The sequence below is a fragment of the Aethina tumida genome, chromosome 1 (genome assembly GCF_024364675.1).
Source record: "Aethina tumida isolate Nest 87 chromosome 1, icAetTumi1.1, whole genome shotgun sequence".
Classification (NCBI taxonomy): domain Eukaryota; kingdom Metazoa; phylum Arthropoda; class Insecta; order Coleoptera; family Nitidulidae; genus Aethina; species Aethina tumida.
Window position 1 is genome coordinate 2,988,531 of NC_065435.1, and position 13,765 is coordinate 3,002,295.

The 13,765-nt window shown below is 29.2% G+C and overlaps 2 protein-coding genes across 2 annotated transcripts; both read left to right on the top strand.

The window, feature by feature from the left end:
- Positions 1–777: 777 nt before the first annotated feature.
- On the top strand, positions 778–7,512 carry LOC109608310 (MAP kinase-activated protein kinase 2). Its single transcript, XM_020024727.2, has 6 exons — positions 778–1,173; positions 1,226–1,365; positions 1,420–1,691; positions 5,554–5,629; positions 5,689–5,899; positions 5,958–7,512. The coding sequence occupies exons 1-6, from the start codon at positions 1,024–1,026 to the stop codon at positions 6,165–6,167; spliced, it is 1,059 nt and encodes a 352-aa protein (XP_019880286.1). The 5' UTR covers positions 778–1,023; the 3' UTR covers positions 6,168–7,512.
- A 643-nt stretch (positions 7,513–8,155) lies between these two features.
- LOC109608312 (5-aminolevulinate synthase, erythroid-specific, mitochondrial-like) lies at positions 8,156–13,448 on the top strand. The gene is made up of 9 exons (XM_049961680.1): positions 8,156–8,248; positions 10,721–10,763; positions 10,824–10,988; positions 11,044–11,148; positions 11,207–11,420; positions 11,526–11,710; positions 12,219–12,596; positions 12,653–13,113; positions 13,170–13,448. The coding sequence occupies exons 1-9, from the start codon at positions 8,237–8,239 to the stop codon at positions 13,290–13,292; spliced, it is 1,686 nt and encodes a 561-aa protein (XP_049817637.1). The 5' UTR covers positions 8,156–8,236; the 3' UTR covers positions 13,293–13,448.
- The last annotated feature ends 317 nt before the right edge of the window (positions 13,449–13,765 follow it).

Below are 13,765 nucleotides of genomic sequence, written 5' to 3' on the forward strand. Positions count from 1 at the left end.
TTATGAATTTTAATGCAAAAAATTGTGTAAATAATTCATAAAACTACACAATAAAAATATGTATATAAACATTTCAATATTTGTATATATTTCTTAGTATTTGTAATAATGTCTAATAAATTTAAACTTTATTTAAATTATAAAAATAGTAAACATAAATCATTAAAGATAATAAAAATAATCTTAAACAATAAAAAGAATTTATAATGAATCGTAGTGTAGGAAGAAATTATGGCAAAACAATGATATTATGATTTGGATAGCACGAAGCTTATACTAATAAACTGTATGCGGGGAATCACAACAGTCGCGTTTCGATTCGGAAACCGATACATACCGAACGTAGTAAACGAAATCGAGCACTCCAAAATCATGGACTAGAGAAAGTCGGTTTGCCAAATTGTCACATTGGTGAAAACACTGGACGAAAATTTTCTATAAACTTGTTTTCTATATGCAACCCAGTATACTAGACATTTTTGGGCAAGGTACAAAAAACAAAATCAGATTTTCTATTTTAAATAATTTAATTTGGGCGTCTGTGGGTTTTAATGAGGTAACAAAATATTGGCGTTGAAAACGTAACAGTTTAAAATTCTTAAAAAATGACTCAGAAAGGAAATATTCCTAATTCGTTTGTTTAATACATAAATTTATCCTTCATAAATCAAATAAGAAATTACCTAGGCAACTACCAGTGACAGGTTCATTGGAATGAATCAAATTTATTTTAAAACCATTATTCATGTAAAAAGTATTGGATATTTAATTAAACCTTGAGTAACTGGCTCGGTTGGATAAGTCAATTTTTGAAAATAAAATTACACACGTTAAGCAAATATTGATAATCGTTTAGAGTTAATTTCGTGTATTGACATTAGTGCTCTCGTGTTTTTACCACATTCCATCTGTCATTTGTCAAAACCTCCGTCACCGTTCAAATAACAAAATACGATTAACAAATTGCTGGGACGGTGTTGTGCACGGATAATTTATGGTAATACGATTGTGGTCCAATTTAAAATGAATTCGTTACGACAGAACCCGCGTACGCCTAAAAAAACACCCATTACGGATGATTACGACATAACAAAACGGGTGTTAGGTTTAGGGATAAATGGAAAAGTGGTGGAGTGTTCGTCGAAGGCGACCGGAGAGAAATACGCGTTGAAGGTAAAATTTATCCCCATCAATCTCAGGCGTAAGCCCAACGTGTGTGTTTTAGATACTGGTTGACAGTGTCAAGGCCCGAAGGGAGATGGAACTGCACTGGCAGGCGAGTGGTTGCATTCACATCGTAAACATAATCGACGTGTATTCAAATAAATACAACAACAACAGCTGTTTACTGATGGTCATGGAATGGTAACCATCCCCCAGATTAACTGATCAACTCAATAAACCCTCATTTTTTTTTAGTATGGAAGGTGGGGAACTATTCCAAAGAATACAGGATCAACCAGAAGGCGCGTTCACTGAAAGGGAGGCGGCGCAGGTGATGCACGAGATATGCATTGCAGTGAAATACTTGCACGATTTGAACATTGCACACAGAGATCTGAAGCCGGAGAATTTGCTGTATTCAAGAAAGGATACTCACGGTGTACTTAAACTGACCGACTTCGGATTTGCCAAAGAGACCAGTGTTCAAAACACATTACAGACACCATGCTATACACCTTATTATGTTGGTGAGTTTGTTCAAGTTTATTTAAATGGGGCAGGGAATGTTTTGTTTCAGTTTGAACTATCATAAACTGTGCTAGATAATGTGCTTATTTGGCAGGTTGTGTTTGTGCAATTTTAATGTGGTTCGCGGAATTTTTGATATTATGGCACTATTTTTGTGTTGAATGCAGCAAAATTAGTAAAATGTGTTCGAAGAATAATGCTAACTGATTTATTTGTTATGAGTATTTTAACATTAGAAAACAGTATTGAGTAGTAAAATTTCATTGATGATAAATGTGCAAATTACATATACATTATATATACATTCAGTATTTATAGTAGTAGATAATTTTACTAAAACCATATGGAAAAATACTGTTCAAAGTAACATAATTAATGGAATATAACCAATAGATTAATTTATTGATAGTGATAAATTAATATATATATATATATATATATATATTAGTACATATTTTTAGAATTGAGGACTACACTAATGTGTTTCAAATAGGAAAATTAAAAGGTTGTGGTTGAGGTATTAAAATTTATAATTGTTATGACGTTTTAGTGTTTTTAAGTATATAAAAATAAGAATGAGGAAATTATAAATTTAAAGTAATAATATAAAAATTATTACATCATATGATGAAACCTAAATAAGTTAATACCATATTACACAATAGAAATGTGTTGTTATACATTTTCTGAGTATTTAAGACGTCGTAATCTGCTTAAACTTGTTATATGATATATATATATATATGACAACGATTAAAATTAATGAAGTAGATATAAACAAATGTAAATTAATTTTAATTAATTTAATGCAGGAAATTGGAAAAATGAAACTGCGCAATAGAAAAGTGTTTATAACATTTTATTAGAATTTATACAACATTATCTATTAAAATTTTAATAATGGTAAAATCAATAAGCACCATAAAAATAATTTTAAATGATAAATAAATTATGTAAATATAAACTACACAATAAAAATGTGCTCTCGTATGTGTGTATAGATAATGGCTAAAATCATTAAAGATAATTAATTGATAAAAAAATATTCTGAATTTTAGTGCAGCAAATTGAAAGAAATAATTATGAATGAGTGATAAAAATGATTTTTTATCAGGATTTTGGCAGCAAGTAGTTATTTATTATAAATTTTAATGCAAAAAATTGAAAGAAATTGTAAACAACTCAATAAAAATGAATATATAGACCTACTACTTGTATATATTTCTTAGTAATTGTAACAGCCTATAATATAATATTAATGGATTGATAATCTAAAAAATGAATCAAGAATAGTGCAGGAAATTAAAAGAAATTTTAAAAGAATGATAAAAATGATTTTTTGTTATGATTTAGACAATTAGAAGTGATTAATTATGAATTTTGATTCAAAAATTTGAAAGTGATTGTGTTAATAATGTATAAAATTGTTCAACAAAAATGTATATAAACGTTTAAAATGTGTATATTTGTCAGTATTTGACAATGTATAATACATTGATCTATTTAAGTTACACAACATAAATATAAATAATTTTAGACTATAAATAATATTTATTCCTGAACTAAAGGAAGTGGAGAGAAATGATGATGAAAGATTGATAAAAATGTTTATTTATAATGATTTCGACAGCAAGAAATTATCTATTATGAATTCTAATACAAAAAATTGAAAGAAATTGTGTAAATAATGTATAAAACTTCACAATAAAAACATGTATATAAACATTTTAATATTTGTATATATTTCTTAGTATTTATAACAATGTATACTAAGTTTAAACTTTGTTTAAATTATAAAAATAATATTAAATGATAAAAAGAATTTATAAAGTACATTGATAAAAAAGATTATTTATTATGATTTGGATAGCAAGATATAATTTATTATGAATTTTAACGCCAAAAATTAAAAGAAATTGTGTAAGTAATCTATAAAACAGACACTAAAAATATTTTTTTAATATTTAGAACACTGTATAATACTTTAAAACTTTATCTTATAAACATCGTCATTAAAGATTATAAAAAATACGTATCAGGGCTTATAGTGCAGAAAATTCTAAGAAATGATGATGAAAGAATGACAAAAATGATTATTTAATATGATTTGAATAGCATAAAATTTTTTATTATGAATTTTAACGTAAAAAATGAAAAAAAAAAATGTATAATGTAATAATGGTAATATTTGTATAATGTATAATCGAGAAATGATAATAAAAATAATTTTAAACAACAAAAACATTTATTACTGCCGGAAATTGAAAGAAATGATGATGAAGGATTGAAAAAAGTAATTAGTTATTATAATTAGGATATCAGGAAATTATTTATTATTATTACGACTTCTAATACAAGAAACTATACAAAACTATACTATAAAAATGTGTTTATAAATATTGTAATTATAATTCTTAATATTTTCAGCAATGTATAAACCGTTTAAACCTTATTTTAGTTATAAATAACGACGAAAATCAATTCAATCTTAATTAAAATAATCTTGAAACACTAAAAATATTTATAATTGTACTGCAGGAAATAGAAAGAAATTATGGTCAAAAAATGATAAAAATAATTATTATTATGGATATCAGGAAATTATTTATTACGACTTTTAATGCAAGAAATAGAAAGAAATTTTGCTAAGAAACTATACTATAAAAATGTTTGTATAAGAATTGCAATGTTTGTATATATTTCTTAATATTTGCAACAATATTATAAACCATTTAAAGTTTATCTCAACTATAAATAAGGTCGAAAATCATTAAACATGATAAAAATAATCTTAAAGGATAAAGAATATTTAATTTTATACTGCAAAATTGAAAGAAATGATGAAAGAATAATAAAAATAATTATTTACTGTGATTAGGATATTACGAAATTATTTATTATGAATTTTAATGCAAGTAATTAAAAGAAAGTGTGTAAATAATATGCAAAAGTACCCAATAAAATGGGTATTATCGAAGATCATTAAAGATAATAAAATAATCTTAAATTATAAAAAATATTTATTTTAAATTAATTGTATTTGCAGAATTTTGAAAGAAATGACTAGAAAAACGTAAAAATAATTATTTATTATGATTAGGATATCAGGAAATTATTTATTATGAACTTTAATTTTAGAAATTGAAAGAAATTATGTAAATAACTTAAAATTACACAATAAAAAAGTGTGTATAAAGATTGAAATGATTGTTTATATTTCTTAGTATTTGGAACAATGTATAGAGCACTTGAACCTAATATAAACGACTTAAACTTTAATTTGGTTATAAATAACAACAAAAATCATTAAAGATAATAAAAATAATCTTAAATGATAAAAAATAGTTATTATAAATTAATTGTACAGCAGGAAACTGATATGATTAGGATATCAGGAATTTTAATACATAAAATTTAAGAAATAATACACAATTTCTATATATAATATGTAAAAATACACAATAAAAATGAGTCTATAAATAAGGCAACTCTTCTTTATATTTTATTTATGTTTGTAACAACGTATATATTATTTAATATTTATATAAACATAGTAAATAGAATTTAAACTATAAGAATATTCATTTCAGACTGCAATACTGGATTTTGATTTATTTGATTTGAACTACATAATAAAAATATGTTTATAAAGCTTATATATATATTTACAACATAAAATATTTGTCTCAGACAACGTCGAAAATCCATTAAAACAATAAAACTACAAAAATATTATTTAATATGTAATACAGGAAACTGAGGGAAAGCAGATAAAATCCTTGTGGTTATAACTATCTATATGTAACCAAAGTGTTAGAATATTTTTAGATTTCACACTAACAATCAATTTTTTTATTTCAGCGCCAGAAGTTCTGGGCCCCGAAAAATACGACAAGAGCTGTGATATTTGGTCCTTGGGTGTGATAATGTACATCCTGTAAGTAAACCGTCTCCAAAACTCCCATCATTCACATAATAACTCGCATCGTTTTCCAGTTTGTGTGGTTATCCGCCGTTCTACAGCAACCACGGCCTAGCGATCTCCCCGGGCATGAAGACCAGGATCCGCATGGGCCAGTACACGTTCCCCGATCCGGAATGGAAGAACGTCAGCGAGGACGCCAAGGAACTGATCAACGGCATGCTGAACGTCGATCCGGCCAAGCGGCTGACCATCGAACAAGTCATGCACAACAGATGGATCGCTGTACGTTCCTTCACGTCAACAAATCCCCATGAGTTGTACCGTTTGTTTTCCGTTTTAGCAATACACGGCGGTGCCGCAGACCCCGCTGCACACGAACAAGATGCTGAAGGAGGGCGTGGAGACGTGGCCGGAGGTGCAGGAGGAGATGACCCGTTCGTTGGCCACGATGCGCGTCGACTACGATCAGGTGCAGATCAAAACGTTGGAGAACTCGAGCAATCCCCTGTTGAACAAGCGCCGCAAAAAGGCCGGCGCCGTCAAGTCATAATTGTTTGTTAGGTGGTTGCTGTTCTTTATTTGCGGCGGCAGCCGCAGCTGGGGTTCGTGCCACAAGTAAAGAACGGCAACTACGTCTTATACACACTATTTTTTTTTTTAGTTTTAAATTTATCTGAACAAATGTGTTTGTATATAAAAGCTCAATTATTGCGATTTTTGCCAGTACTTCTCGAAATTTATTGAATTTGTGCTTTATTGTAATGTTTTAATTACATACTAAATTTTTTATAGAATGTTGGTGCAATTCACGTGTTTGTTATACATAGTTTTTTTCGTATTGTTTCTTATACTGCATTTTATTGTGTAGAAAATTATTTGATTAGCATAATTTTATTAGTATACATCACGTCTTTATTCAAAAGAATCTAAACGTCATGGCTTGTGGAGCCATATTTAGTTTTATAGACCTATAAGATTTACGATGAAATCACTGAAATCTGACAACTCATATCATAATGTTTTTCTTTTTTTGGACCAACAGGATGCATCATCCTACACTTTGACAAAATATTAAGACTATTTTCAGTGACTTCATGGATATTTTTTAGTTGCACGTTGTTTGTTCTGGATTGGCCCTTTAATTAGATCTCCCGGCTTCATTTGATGTGTCTGATCTCCTTTTTACTGTTGTGTTTTGGTACCACCTTGATGGATAAATTAATTGGCCAACTCCAGACTTGATTGAAAATTCTACTTAAACTAATGAAGTATTAAAAATTATAAATTATGTACTTTTTATTTATTGTTTCATAAAGTTTAACTTAATATTAAGAATAGTGCCTTCATAAATAGACTTAAACCAAGACTAAAGATTAAATCATAATAATATAAATAAACTAGAAGTCGAAAGTGGTTAATAATTAATCATTTCGCCTTCAACATCTTAGAAAATGTCTGTATTTGTACGTCAGTGTAAAAATACAAACATTTCGTAGACTGTATTAAGTACTTTTTTTCATTCTTATATTCCTCATTAACACTAGAACAATAAATCACGTACTGATGTCCGAAATGTATATGAAATCGTAGATTTTGGCTGCATTGGAGGACAAAAAATTGTGCTTAAATTAGTTTTATAGCCCGCAGTGTTATTAGTGCAATACAAATTCAAAAGTTGCTTTACTTCCTCAAATTTATCGGTCAGAGAACAAATTTTTTGGACAAGTAATGTTAGATTAATTGCGTACTTCGGCACAGTTCCATTTTAGTTTGTTTCACAAAAAAAAAAAAAACTAAAAGGGATACATTTACGTAAATGTATGTGTTTTAATTTTGTAATATACATAATTTTAATTATAGTTATGTGATAAAAAATATATTTAAGATTGAACTTATTTATTTAATTTTTATCTCCTGTTACCCCGTGGTTAATATGCACAACATGTAAATACATTTTGTGTTATTTGAAGTGAGTGTCTATATTATCAGTCTAGTAAAATAATCTTATCTGTGACAGGAATTAAAAAGCCAATAATTTCCAAGACCTTGACTCGTCAAATGAGTGGTAATAGCAATATAATTCGTCGTCAAATTATTAATAAATTATAAAGGAAACATTTCAAATTCACCCCGCATAAAAAAATAATGCACGTGCTGGACCTTGAACTTGGTCCAATAAACGTTCTTTGTGTCCGGAGTCAAGGACTTAACTCCGACTAACCCTTAGGACTGATTAGGCTAGGTTAATTAATAAAACGGGGGTAATACCGAAACTAGGCCACAACTGCGGTGAAAATCTTTCTCTTTTACGAAAGTTCCGGTACAAATTCCGACGATCACAAAATTAATAAAATCATAAGGAGTGTGGAACCAGAAATGTTGCTTCACATAATTAAACGTGTGGAAAATTAAGCTGTTAAATGGAATGTTGAACATGTCGATTTGTATATAATGATGGATTAACGTAAATTCAAATTGTCCACACACACACAGACACTCACGTATCTGCATATGTTTAACAAACCAAAATCGACATATATAAGTGGCTAGCCACAGTTCCAAGCGTTATTTATCGTGTTTTATTCGTGTGTAAATGTGTGACTGAATATATTAAAAATAATGTCATTAATAGTAAGTAATACATTATTTTTATATAATTTAGTTGTTGCAATAAGTGTTCGTAGTTTAGATATGTGAACTAAATCATTCAAAAATATTCCATTGAAGCATGAATTGCATAATTTTATGGTCTCATAATGCTGTGTTATGTGATGAGGCGTTTTATGCTGTCAATAATATTTGTGTGTTTGGTTTAACTGATTTTTTAATTAATACAGACGTATTGTTGTTCAAAATTGTTTTTACCACGAATTTTCTTTTATTTTAATCATTTCTTGTAAATGGAAATCTTTAAAATGCAATAAGTTGTTTCTCAACTATTTTTTTGTAGAAAATACCCAATTTCGTATTAAATAATTAATTCAGTTGTAGATTAATAGTTTAAAATTTAAATTTTCCAATACATATTTTATAAATTGTTTGTGTCCCATTATTTTTTTGTGTATTAGAATCTTTAAATATCAAAAAAAAAATCATTTTTCAACCACGTATTATAAAAGTCCGTTAAACAATTTGGTCATTGTTATTGATTAACATGTAGTGAAACACGTAGGAAATATATTTTTTATGATGTATTGTTTTCCAATTTTATTATCTTTATATATTCTGGGCTCTGGTAATAACAATGAAGAAAATCTTCGTCAGACACTTAAAAAGCAATAATAAATTATTTCTCAACAATTCTTTTGCAGAAAATACACCTTTTTATATTAATTAACTAAAAAATTTATTTGTCAAATATATAAAGTCTGAATATTTGTTAAACAATGTGGACATTGTTGATTAATACTTGAAAATTCAAATTCCGCAATATTTAATATTGATTGTTTCTTAAAACGTCTAGACATTAAAATGTACATTAATGTATTACTTAAATTATAATTATATAATCAACGTACATAATTTTAAACATTTTCACACACAATAATGGATATATAATTTAAATTTAATTTTAAATTAAAATATTAAAATTTATTTACTTATAAACAGTCAAAATCTAAATTTATTTAATAAGGAAAAAACTAACATTATTCATAGTTATTAAGTACTTCAGAAAGTATATAATTTATTTAAAAATATATAAATAATGCGTGTACAGAATTTTTCACACATAATAAAGGATAAATAATTTAAATCTCAGTGATAAATTAATATATTTAAAAAGCTCAAAGAATCCATTAATTTAATTACTTATAAAGGGGCAAAATCTAAATTTATTTGATAAGGAAAGAAATAAAATTTAATTATAATTATTAAGTACTTGATAAAGTAAATAATTTATTTAAAAATATATAAATAATGCTTGAATAAACACGAAGTTGTATGTATTACTTAAATTATATTTATATAATTTATGTACAGAATTTTAAACATTTTTCACACATAAATGATAAATAATTTAAATCTGGTGGTAAATTAATATATTTAAAAAGCTCAATGAATTCATTAATTTATTTACTTATAAAGGGGAAAGGAAAGAACTAAAGTATATTTATTAAGTACTTGGTAAAGTAAATAATTTGTTTAAAAATATATAAATAATGCTTGGATAAATACGAAGTTATAAGTATTACTTAAATTATATTTATGTAATTTATGTACATAATTTTAAACATTTTACACACATAATAAAGGAAAAATAAACTTAAATCTCAGTTATAAATTAATATATTTAAAAAGCTCAATGAATTCATTAATATATTTACTTATGGGGATACAAAATCTAAATTTATTTAATAAGGAAAGAAATAAAATATACTTATAGTTATTAAGTTCTTGTTAAAGTAAATTATTTATATAAAAATATATAAATAATGCTGGAATAAACAAGTACAGTGTATTACTGAAAATATAATTATATAAGTTATGTACATAATTTTTTAATTTTTTTTATTTAATTTGTTACATATAATAAATAACAGGGTAATAAATTCATTAATTTATTTACTTATAAAGGGGCAAAATCTAAATCTATTTAATAAAGAAAAAACTTATTAAAGACTTGGTAAAATAAATAATTTATTTAAAAATGGACAAATAATGCTTGAATAAACATGAAGTTTCCATCATGAATAAACAGTAAAATACCTTGTATTTAAATGACTTAAATTCGCTTTTGTTCGTGACGTGCAGAACGTAGCGAATAAAAATATTATAACAAATAACCTCTGACATTATTTAATTTACAAAAACCAGTTATAAGCAGATGACTTTTACTTTAAGATCAATGAACATTTATTAAACAATTTAAATAAGCGCTTAGTCACATTATCGTAGAAAACTCAAGTTAAATATACTTGTTCATAATGAGTCGAACGATCGCCCCCCTATTTGATAAATACCGATATTTATAAATTAACGCTTTCTATTCGTCGCGTAGAGTTAACCCTGCCCTGTCCTTAGCCAGTTAACTGGGTGTATTTGACCTACTTGAACGCTGAAATTTAAAATCACTTTCCAATTTGGAATTTTTGCAATTTACAGACAACCTTCTCGAAACATTTGAACAGGATTCAACCGGGACTCAGTGAGTAAAACGTCTGTGGTGTTGGGAAAGTGCAGTTACATAATTAACATAATTTTTTAGGTTATACCAGCTCCAATATGCCTTGCCCCTTTTTGGCCCGTTTAAGCCAAAATTATATCAGAAACTATAGTCCTGTGTTGCTTAAAATGTACGGGGCCCAGTGCCCTGTACTTTCCAGGAATATGAGCAACATCGCCAACAACGAACACCAAAAATCTAATCAAGGTAAGCCATATTTTTAAACTGTTGATTTACGTGTGTTATTGTGCCTGTTTTTTAGAAGCGTCTAAAAATCCTTGCCCCTTTTTGAACGAAGTCAACGATGTCATCAAAGAAGTCAAGAATGATGACACCATTGAATGTGAAAAGAAATCTGAAAGTGACAGTAAGTTGGCCTTGGCTATTTTCAATTTACAGTCAATTGTTTATTGTTGTGTTTTCAGGCGTTTTTGCCTATGACAAGTTTTTCCATCAGCAAATCATGAAAAAAAAGAAAGAACATTCCTATCGTATCTTCAAGAAAGTCAACAGGCTGGCAGGTCCGGGTCAGTTCCCCAATGCAATGGAATACACCTGGGGCGAGAAGCCCATAAAAGTGTGGTGCTCCAATGACTATTTGGGCATGTCATGTCACCCTGAGGTGAAAAATGCAGTCAAGTAAGTGTTACATAATCACGAATTGAACTTTATCTCATCTGGCTATTGAAATGAATTCAATGCTCAGTTAAAAATAGATAAAAGATTACATGTTGGAATTTTTAGGGATGCCTTAGAGAAATATGGTACGGGTGCCGGTGGTACCAGGAATATTTCCGGTAATTCGACCTTGCATGAACAACTTGAAAGTACCATAGCCAAGTTGCATCAGAAAGAAGGCGCACTTTTGTTCACTTCCTGTTTTGTTGCTAATGATTCCACGTTGTTTACCTTAGCTAAAGCACTGCCAGGTATGTAATTATGTCATTTGCCTACCTTAATGGAGCCAAATTGTCTATAATTAAATTAGGAGACTTTGACGTAATTTAATTAGTTTTGATTGAAAAACAATTTAATTCTTATTTTGAGGGATCTCCTAATATGATTAAAATTTAGAAAAACATACAGGAAATATATTTCTATTCATATCTATATTTTTACTGAGGCATATTTAATTGTTTATTTCTTTTTTATTTTAATCAATTAAAATATTAAAAAAAGAATAATATATTACTTTATAAACAGATTTTTACTGAGACAGGCTTAATTGTTTACCTGTCTATAAAAATTGATCTGACAGATAAAAATTATTTACTTTGGCTGGCATACTTGATTTTTAAAGCAAAATTCTTATATTTGAAAAATTAATGATTAAAATGAGAACGTTACCATTTTAAAACTAATTTCATCGTTTAATCAACATTTCGTTATACGACTCCGAACGTAACATATAATTTAAATCATTATCCGGTGCTTCAGGCTGTCACATCTTCTCGGACGCCGGGAACCACGCGTCGATGATCCAGGGCATCCGCAACAGCCAAGTATCGAAGCACATCTTCCGGCACAACGATCCCCAACACCTTGAGGAGCTGCTCAAGAAGGTGGACGTTGGCGTACCTAAAATTGTGGCCTTTGAAACCGTACATTCCATGTCGGGGGCTGTCTGTCCCCTGGAGGAGCTGTGCGACATCGCCCACAAATACGGCGCCCTGACTTTCGTCGACGAGGTCCATGCGGTGGGCCTTTACGGACACCACGGCGCCGGAATCGGAGAACGCGACCACAAGCTGCATAAAATGGACATTATTTCCGGAACTTTGGGCAAGGCTTTCGGAAACGTCGGAGGTTACATTGGTAATTATATTTAATACAATTAACTAACGAAATGGCTCACTTATATATTATTTTAGCTGCCAATGCAGTCCTAATCGACATGATAAGGTCGTACGCCGCCGGTTTTATTTTTACAACGTCGCTGCCTCCTCCCGTCCTGGCTGGCGCCAGGAAAGCCATAGAGATCCTGGCCTCCGACGAGGGCCGGGAACTGAGGAAAAAGCACCAGGACAACGTGAAGTACTTAAGGAATACGTTGCTCAGGAACGGTTTCCCGGTGGAACACACGCCCAGTCACATCATTCCAATCAAAATCGGTAATCCGGCCCAATGTGGCATGGTTTGCGACACGCTACTGAAGGAGAAAGGTCACTACATCCAAGCCATTAACTACCCGACCGTCGCGAGGGGCGAGGAAAAGCTGAGGCTGGCGCCTACGCCCCATCATTCCGTCGCCCTGATGGACGAATTGGTTAGCGACTTGAAGGAGGTGTGGACCCAATTGGAGCTACCCTTCACCGGTCTCCAATGTGAAAAAGTAAATGTTGTAGATTTATTGATTGTCGATGTAACTGACGAGTTTTGTTGTTTCAGGAATGCCAGTTCTGTCAGAAACCAATTTTATTCGATTACTTCGAAAGTAGAACACGCAATGTGCCTAACACCGTAATTTGTCAAGTGCCGAATTGTCCTCAACTAATCACTGCCACAGCGTAATACGTATCGCTATTAATAAACGGGTGTTGGAAGTCTCTCTCAAGTATTAGCTTCAGATGTTTGTTCATCTTTAAAAATTACAATGATAATAAATAAAATGCCTTTTTATTTTTGTATGTTTCTTTGAAGTAAATATATTCTTGTTGCTTAGTCTTATTCTTTCTTTGTTTTCAATGCACAAATCATTGAAGTTATTGAGTGAATAACAATAAGTCTCTAAAATTATTATAATTAAAACAAAGAAAAAGAGAAAGCTTATCTTCTCCGTCAGTAAATTAACTTTATATAAAATGTAGAACAGGTAAAAGGTTTCCATATTACTTTAATCAAATTTTGATTGTGTTATAAATTATTTTAAGTTTCTGACAATTACGATTTTATATCAGTATTATGAGCTTTTTAATTGTTGACATAATAAATACTATAATTATCATTTATTTACTCATTTACATTAGCAGTAAAGGATTACCTAG

Coding starts and splice junctions, on each gene's coding strand:
- LOC109608310 (XM_020024727.2), top strand. CDS start 1,024: ATGAATTCGTTACGACAGAACCCGCGTACGCCTAAAAAAACACCCATT. Junction 1,174..1,225: donor GAGAGAAATACGCGTTGAAG/GTAAAATTTATC, acceptor TGTGTGTTTTAG/ATACTGGTTGACAGTGTCAA. Junction 1,692..5,553: donor CTATACACCTTATTATGTTG/GTGAGTTTGTTC, acceptor TTTTTATTTCAG/CGCCAGAAGTTCTGGGCCCC.
- LOC109608312 (XM_049961680.1), top strand. Junction 11,421..11,525: donor GAGGTGAAAAATGCAGTCAA/GTAAGTGTTACA, acceptor TGGAATTTTTAG/GGATGCCTTAGAGAAATATG. Junction 12,597..12,652: donor AAACGTCGGAGGTTACATTG/GTAATTATATTT, acceptor ATATTATTTTAG/CTGCCAATGCAGTCCTAATC.